The sequence below is a fragment of the Colias croceus genome, chromosome 10 (genome assembly GCF_905220415.1).
Source record: "Colias croceus chromosome 10, ilColCroc2.1".
Lineage (NCBI taxonomy): Eukaryota > Metazoa > Arthropoda > Insecta > Lepidoptera > Pieridae > Colias > Colias croceus.
The window spans coordinates 7,603,109-7,612,140 of NC_059546.1; the positions used below are offsets into that span (position 1 = coordinate 7,603,109).

At 37.6% G+C, this 9,032-nt stretch overlaps 1 protein-coding gene across 1 annotated transcript in view; it reads left to right on the plus strand.

Annotated features, from left to right (window-relative positions):
• Nucleotides 1-7,178, plus strand: part of LOC123694872 (cadherin-99C) — a 155,204-nt gene extending 148,026 nt beyond the window's left edge. The window contains exons 28-31 of the mRNA XM_045640474.1: nt 226-355; nt 4,294-4,396; nt 5,733-6,042; nt 6,626-7,178. Coding sequence (XP_045496430.1) covers nt 226-355; nt 4,294-4,396; nt 5,733-6,042; nt 6,626-6,719 — 637 coding nt within the window. The 3' untranslated portion in view covers nt 6,720-7,178. The remainder of the gene's footprint in view (nt 1-225; nt 356-4,293; nt 4,397-5,732; nt 6,043-6,625) is intronic.
• Nucleotides 7,179-9,032: the final 1,854 nt, after the last annotated feature.

Below are 9,032 nucleotides of genomic sequence, written 5' to 3' on the forward strand. Positions count from 1 at the left end.
TCTTTAAATTAAGAAATTCAATAATTAAGGATTCTCCCCTTATGAAAATTGAGTGGAAAAATTACTTGAATCGTATATTCATTTACGTTTCTCACTGTTCGTAAAATATCAACAGTTCATATATAGGCACTATTGCGTCGCTCTGATTGCCCATCACCCTCCACCATTTTCATTATAAGGCCTATGTTTATGTATAAATTAATTAATAATTATTAACCTCAACAGCTACAAAAAGCACAAAGAACAAGCGCTACAGCAACAGTACGGCACACTGAGCCTCAGCATGGCTCCTCCTCGCCCGCCCTCCGGGTACGAGTCCAGTGAGGACGAACCAGCGCCGAGATATGAGACTCAGGTAAATACATATAATCCTATGTGTGACATTAGGTATAAATACATTCTTAGATATGAGATTATATAAGTAAATTCTTAGATATGAGATTATATAAGTAAATTATTAGATATGAGATTATATAAGTACATTCTTAGATATGAGATTATATAAGTACATTCTTAGATATTATAATATATAATAAAGCTACACTACCACTGACTGACTCACTGACTGACATCGGTTTTCTCGGAAACTACGTGGAAAGTGGGGGGGATTTCGACGTGATCGTGTAGAGGTGCGCCGAGTGACCAGAGGAAAAATATAGCGATCTCGATCATCTTCGAAAACCAAGTGGACCCCTGGAGGTGCGCAAAAACGGTGCCACCTGGAGGGGGGGTGTCTGAACAAAAAATGCTCGGAACTGGTGGCGATTACCAGGGGTGGTGGAAAAATGGGGATTTTCGCGAAAACAAGATGGCCGCCGTACTTTGCCAAAATCGCCGTTTATGAATCCTTACGTCTCAAATTTGGCACACGTGCTCTGTTCGAGCCGGCGAATCGATCGGTGCCCCGTTCGAGTGGCTCCGGGCCCCCGTTTCCAACTTCCATACAACATAAACTCCAACGGCCCGCGGAAACGGTGCGAGTTGGGTGGGGGGTCCCGGAACTAAAAATGATCAACACCCTGGGACGCTACCAGGGAGCCATAGTGGGACGCTCGATTTTGGAATTTTTCCATTTTTGGCGCAAACATAAAAACGTAAATTTAGACGAGGTGGTGCAATAGAGAAATAAACCAATGACGCATTCATACTCGCCCAGCTCCCAGGATATCCAGAAAAATCCGAAATCTTGAACTTTCTTACAGCCCGCGGAGACGGTCAACGGCCTGCGCAAACGGTAGCAGATACATCTGGGGTGCTCGAACTAAACTTGTAGTAGACCTCGAGCAATTACCACAGATAGTGAAAAAAATTCAAAATGGCGGAAAAAATGGCCGCCGCCATACAAATTCTAAAACGGCCATCGCTGGGCCGATCACGCTGAAACTTGGCACAGGGGCTTCAATCGAGCCGCACATTAAGTTGGCATACTCATAATCGAGTTTCCACCGCTGGTTTCCAAGTTTCATACAACGCAAAATTCGACAGCTCTCCGAAACGGCGCCAGATAGCCGGGGGGTGTAGAACTAAAAAATAATCAGGAAGATGGGGTGCTACCAGGGCAATCGAGAAATTTCAAATTGGACGCAATTTTTTTTTCAAAAAATGGCCAATTTTTCAAAGCAAGATGGTGGCGCCGGTTCCGTCACGATCGGTCTGAAAATTGACTTTTGTGCTCTGATCGGTCAGATTTACAAAACTGCATACTCAGAATTTCTCTCCGACCCCCGGTTTCCATTTTCCATACATCACGAAATTCAACGGCTCTCTGAACCGGTTGCACTTAGGTCGGGGTCGTCGAAGTAAAAAATGTTTAAAAACTTGGTCCGCTTCCAGGCACATAAAAATTTTTGGTAAAAAGCGAAATTTTTTTTTCGAAAATTTTGTATGGAAATTTCCATAGTAGGAAGGGTAATTGAATAGCATCGGCAAAAGACGGCACCGACGGGCTGCTTGCTGCCCGCGCACCGCGCAACTTCGAGGGTTGACAGCCTCCCGGAGTAGAAAATATTTATTAACTTTTGAACTACCGCACGAGCCAAGCGAGCGAAGCGAGCGAGTCACGGCAGCGGCCAGCGTAAATTTTTAAATAGGTAGCGAGGAGCAAAGCGACGAGCGTGTTAGGTTAACTTTTGAACTACTTACCGCACGAGCCAAGCGAGCGAAGCGAGCGAGTCGCGTCAACGGCCGGCCTAAATATTCAAATAGGTAGCGAGGAGCGAAGCGACGAGCGTGTTAGGTTAACTTATGAACTACCTACCGCACGAGCCAAGCGAGCGAAGCGAGCGAGTTGCGGCAGCGGCCGGCCTAAATATTCAAATAGGTAGCGAGGAGCGAAGCGACGAGCGTGTTAGGTTAACTCTTGAACAGTTTATTATGAAAAGTCACTGCCCGCTATCGATAAGACGTTTCAAAAATTTTACCAATATTTGAATAAGTAATTTATAAGCAGTTTAGGTAGCGAGGAGCGAAGCGACGAGCGTGTAAGGTTAACTTTTGAACTACCACACGAGCCATGCGAGCGAAGCGAGCGAGTCACGGCAGTGGCCGCCGGCCGGCCTAAATATTCAAATAGGTAGCGAGGAGCGAAGCGACGAGCGTGTTACGTTAACTTTTGAACTACCTATCGCACGAGCCAAGCGAGCGAAGCGAGCGAGTTGCGGCAGCGGCCGGCCTAAATATTCAAATAGGTAGCGAGGAGCGAAGCGACGAGCGTGTTAGGTTAACTCTTGAACAGTTTATTATGAAAAGTCACTGCCCGCTATCGATAAGACGTTTCAAAAATTTTACCATTATTTGAATAAGTAATTTATAAGCAGTTTAGGTAGCGAGGAGCGAAGCGACGAGCGTGTAAGGTTAACTTTTGAACTACCACACGAGCCATGCGAGCGAAGCGAGCGAGTCACGACAGCGGCTGGCCTAAATATTCAAATAGGTAGCGAGGAGCGAAGCGACGAGCGTGTTAGGTTAACTCTTGAGTTTATTATGAAAAGTCACTGCCCGCTATCGATAAGACGTTTCAAAAATTTAACAATATTTGAATAAGTAATTTATAAGCAGTTTCGACTGACTGTAGAATCGCTGTAAGCAGATGTTACAAATGGAAAGGAAATTCGAATGCATTTTCAAATGTCTGAAGATTTCTGCCCTGGGATGAGCCGCGAGCTGCTTGTAGCTCGCGCACCACGCACCCTCGAAGGTGAACCGCCCCCCGGAATAGAAAATATTTGAATTTGAAATTTATAAGCACTTCCGATTGACTGTGGAATCGCTATTTGCAGATAATAGCAAATTGACGGGGAATTTTAATGCATTTTCAAATGACTGAAGATTTCTGCCCTGGGATGCTTCGCGGGCTGCTTGCAGCCCGCGCACTACGCTCCCTCGAAGGTGGACAGCCTCCCGGAGTGGAAAATACTTGAATGTGGAATTTATAAGCATTACCGACTGACTGTAGAATCGCTGTTAGCAGATGTAACAAATGGACAGAAAATTCGAATTTATTTTCAAATGACTGCCCTATTGCTTCAACCCAGGGGCAAAAGGGGCTCGCGGGCTGCTTGCAGCCCGCGCACAACGCACCTTCGAAGGTCGACAGCATTCCAGAATAGAAAATATTTGAATTGGGAATTTATAACCACTTCCGATTGACTGTGGAATCGCTGTTAGCAGAAAATTACAAAAGGACTGGGAATTCTAACACATTTTCTAATGACTGCCCTATTGCTTCAACCCAGGGGCAAAAGGGGCTCGCGGGCTGCTTGCAGCCCGCGCACAACGCACCAGCTAGTTAGATTATATAAGTACATTCTTAGATATTAGATTATATAAGTACATTCTTAGATATGAGATAAGGTATACACAAATTATTTCTAAGTATTCTGAAACACATTTGGCAATGATATGAAATTTCATGACCAATTCCTTCCGGTCTAAAGTGTACAATGGTTATTATTTTTGCGTAGTTGTAATGTCTCCATGGTCACCTTTCTTAAAAATACAAATTGTAAGCGACGTACAATATATCATCATCCGAATAAATTATTTATGAAACTTGCGCCTGGCTTGCGTTTAATTATAGTTATAGACACAGATATTAAATAAAAACTATTGATATAAGTTGTTAATTCTATTAATGTTTTTTAAGTAAATGCTATAACATATTTTGTATGGTAACCTTATCTGTATAGGTACTACATTGGGGAGAAAAAGTAAGTAAAAATATAATATCTGGTAAAGTGCGCGAAAAAACTTGGATAGCTTCAAGAAAATAAACGTGTGTTTCTTTTTTTACAGGTCTTAAACATGGCGGTAGATGACGCTGACTTGCAGTTGGATTTTAGTTCAAATAATCATGCCTTCAACATTCATAATGTTCAATATTTATCAAAGGATAACGGTATTTACTTTTCATTTTATATAGGGTGTCCCAATAAGAACGCAAGATTTAAATTTGACGTAAAACGCAGATATTATGAAAAAAATTGTGAAAACTTTATTATATCATAAAGTAGACAAGATGAGGTTATGTTTGGAACAACACATCAGGTAATGGCCGCCGCGGCTTTACTGGCACATACGCGATCTTTTCATGAAATTTTCAATGACCGTTTTACATAAATGCTGTGGTATATCATTAACACAGCGTCCAATTTCGTCTTTTAAGGCTTGAGTCTTCGTCGGCTTAATCGCATAAACCATCGATTTCAAAAAACCCCTAAATCGCATGATCTAAGTGGCCAATTATGGTCCCCAAAGCGTGAAATAACACGACCGAGAAATGACTGATACAGCAATTGTATTGTTTCTCTGGCTGTATGACATGTGGCGCCGTCTTGTTGAAACCACATCCCCTCCAGCATGCAAGACGCAAATCTTTCGTCAAAATTCGCTGCGTAGTGGATTTGGAAACACCAATTTTTGGAGCTCGGTGTTGAATTGAGATGGGTGGTTTTTGAGCGATATCATCACGTACAGCTGCGATATTTTCGGTTGATCGACCTGGTCGAAGGCGCATTGTTGTCTTTACATCACTAACAGACCCAGTTTCAGTAAATTTTTCCATTAATCTCTTTACTGATCGCAATTTCTTTGATCGCAATTTGCGTACTGTAGCCGCAAAGCTTTCACTATTTTGGTAAAACAAATTTTACAATGAGAATGCGTTGATCCTTCGTTTAGCGTTCCATTTTTCTAACCTTATACCTTCTACTAAAAAAAAAATAACATTTGTTGATATTATGTCAAACAATGACACTTCGAATGGCGCCAAATTTAAATCTTGCGTTCTTGTTGGGACACCCTATACTTTTCCAATTTAATATTTTACTGTACATACTGTATTGAACAAAATTGTGAGGCTTTACGATTGATTCAGGATATATGAACAATGTTATTGTAATAATTTTACGCTTGTAATACTATCACTTTATCACAAAATTGTTAATGAGTCTCCTAATCTTTACTTAGGTAATTATTAAACTTAATTATGTATGTATGTTTATCAGCCATCTGGTTTCCATAACACAAGCGAAAGCTTAGTATGGAATCAGAACGTGCCGTGTGTGAAAATTGTCCTGAAATATTTATTTTAATTGTTGACGTGTCTATAAATTAATCTATACTTACCTTACTTTCAAAATTTATTTTCGCACCAATGCACTTGTATCGTTTGGTCTGTACATGTGTAGTTTTTTCCTTGTTCTATAGACAATTAATTTAAAATTTCCATACAGGTGAAAGAAGTCCGACCCTTTCCGAAACAGCGACGACAGCGCGCGCATCGAGCGTCAACGAAAATGGCGGAACGCTAAACAACATGACTAACTTCGAAAATAACATGATACGCAACACTCAAACGTTAAATCGAAGGACACAGAATAGTCACCCGTTAAATAACGCACTCGGGACATTACCGAGAGTCAATAATAATAATATAAATGGGGGGTTATTAGCTGCGACGTTAGGGAGGAAAATAAATGGGAATAACCATAAGAAGAAGCCGCAGCCGATCATGGCGTATGATGAAATACCAGGGTTGCATAGGTAATTTTAACATAAAATTAATTTAACTATTTATTCACATTATTTTAAAGATGTTGGTTTAGGAATTTTCCTTATTATTTGACTTTTCTTATTAGCAAATTCATTGTGATATTAACTTATTAGATTGAAATAAAATAAACTACGAAGTTAAATTACTTTACATCCAGGAACTTTCAATAGTGCAATCTAGTATCTAGAGTTTAATTTAAAATATGTTTAGGGTCGAAAACCTAGAACCATAAAGTTTCACAGTATATAAGATAAGCATGATTAACGCGAAGCCTTGTTTGGTTTCAACTAGATGGAGCTAAATTAAATGTTTACTTTTCAAGATGTTTCCTAATTGATGCCAGACCTTTTTTTATTAATCTTAATCTTAATAATATATATAAATCTCGTGTCACAATGTTTGTCCTTAATGGACTCCTAAACCACTTAACCGATTATAATAAAATTCGCACACCATGTGCAGTTCGAACTTGAGAGATAGGATAGTTTAAATCTCAAATCGTTTTAGAGAAAGCGGGCGGTAAGCTAGTTGTAATATAAAATAACTATATATATACCTAATATTTAATTTCAGAGCATCAGATAACGACAACGTGACGTTTGGCAAACGCAACTTCTCTGGATTTTCCTACGACCAATCTCCAGTAGAAACCACAACTGAACTTTAAATAGCAAATTAATATATAAATATAAAGTGATATTATCCGTCCGTTGCTAACACGTACTTAAATATAATGTGTTCAACGAAATATATTAAAGAAATACGACTGAATACGTGCTTCAAACATAGTTATTATTGTGAATAACGAATTTTCTAGATGTTTTAATTGTAATATTACTTAGCGAAGGCTAGTCGTATGAAATGTGCATAATAATAAATGTAAATAATAGTGGCATTGTTCATGTATATTGTAAGGTACCTGAGGGTACAAATATTTTGTATATAAATATTTTTATTGTAATAATAAATTTGCGCACTACACCTTGCCATTTTTCCTGAAATCTTGAATGTAAAATTGCATGCTTGCTCATATTTTTGTTTTCTTTTTTGAAATATTTTACATTTATTTATTTTTATGTTACCTTAATTACAGTTTTAATGTGTATACTTATTTTTAATCTTTCTTTACTGAAAAGTTACTATTTCTTTAATTCGAATTTCTTAATTTCAAATTTCATAGCATGTTTAAAATCGATATATTTGTCACAACATTGCCTTCATTGCGTTATCTGAAAATTCTATTATGAGTACGAATTTTGTGCCAGTTATGATTAAATGTTTTAGTTAGATGAATAAATTAATAATTTAGCATAATAAATAATGCTCATTTTTACCTGTGAATCAGGCTCCGAAGTGATTTGTGCCAAACAATATTGATGTCTAAAATCGTCTTTTATTTATTCATTGGCTAAGTTCTTAAATGTTACCTTGTAGAAATTTTTATTGTCTAGATGGTTTGTAAATTTTATATCTCTGTTTCTATTTGGAAATAGATATATTTTGTAATATATTACCGTCATTAAGATTGTTTTAATATTTTTTGGAATAAAATAATTTTTAATGAATTTTTGTGTTTTAGTGACCTTTCATCTACCAACCTTCACAAATGTCAGTGTAAATGTGACTTAACAGGTATTTTTAAGGGCCTTAGCTAACAGAGCCAGAGTTGCTATACTTTTATGGGTAAAAAATTGGGTAATTTTACGAATCTAAAGGTATAAATATTTTATAAAGAATAGAAAATAAATATATATTAGTATAAATATTATATAAATTTATATTTATGACGCTATTGAATACCATAAAACCCAAAATATCAAAGATTTTGACTAACTACAACTTACAAGATAATGAAGTCGAAAATTAGCAATAACTATGGCAACGTGTACTGTGAATAATATTCTTTTGAGCAAATAAAAGCTGAATCAATATTTTTTAAAAGACTCATTTTTATTCACTCACTTGTTTAAGTATGGGTCTCCTTTGAATGTATTTTTGTACAGTTAGGTAGAATATTATCAAAAATTAACTTAAAACTAATAAAAGGGCTTCGAAGGATCATTCATTGGCGAAAGGTTTGGACGGATCATTCAACATCATTTTCTTTTATTATGGTACCTACAGTCTATATCGGAAAATATAAAAAATGCCCTGCAATAATTGCAGATACTTTTAATAAAAATAAAATAGCATCAGCAAACATCGAATTACCAGCCGTAAATAATCCGCACGCAAATCAAAGACAATATAAACGAACGAACAAAGCCTGAAAGTCGACAAAAAATTGATTGTATGAAAAATGTTTTGTGTTCACACGACAGACAATGGCCGTTAACAATTTAAAAAACCGCATCGAGTGAATTCTTTTGACGGCGCCATTTCGAAACTCGTGTAAGAATATTTTTTTCGAATTCACCGCGGCGTGTTCGCAGCAATTTACTTGCGTACATTTTTAAATTTAATATCTCTTTGTATCGCGGCCCCTAGCGGGCTTTACATCGCGTGGAATTACAGAAATGTCTAAAATACTGTGAAAATACGGTTTGAAATAAAATGGGTTTGCACTGTGTACACGTTTGGATGTGTACCGATGTATTTTAGAAAACTCTAGCCTTAATACATTCGATCATGTTGGTGCTTTAGGTACACCGTACACGGGAATTAAATAGTGTGAATGGGGATTGGGGATAAAAGATAAAGGCTCTTTATATTGTTGTTTATATTAAGGACGGTAGATACAAACGGTAAACCTACTATCCTATCTACTAATAATTTTATTAAATGCGAAAATTTGTGATGGATGGATGGATGTTTGTTATTATTTGACGTTAAAACTACTGAACTTATTACATTCAAATTTGGTACGTAGGTAGCTGAAGATCTAGAATAAGACATAGGTTATTTTTTGACGCTGGAAATCCCACAGGAACGAGAACTACTCGTAGGTATGTGGGTTTTTCTTTGAACACGAGGGCGAAGT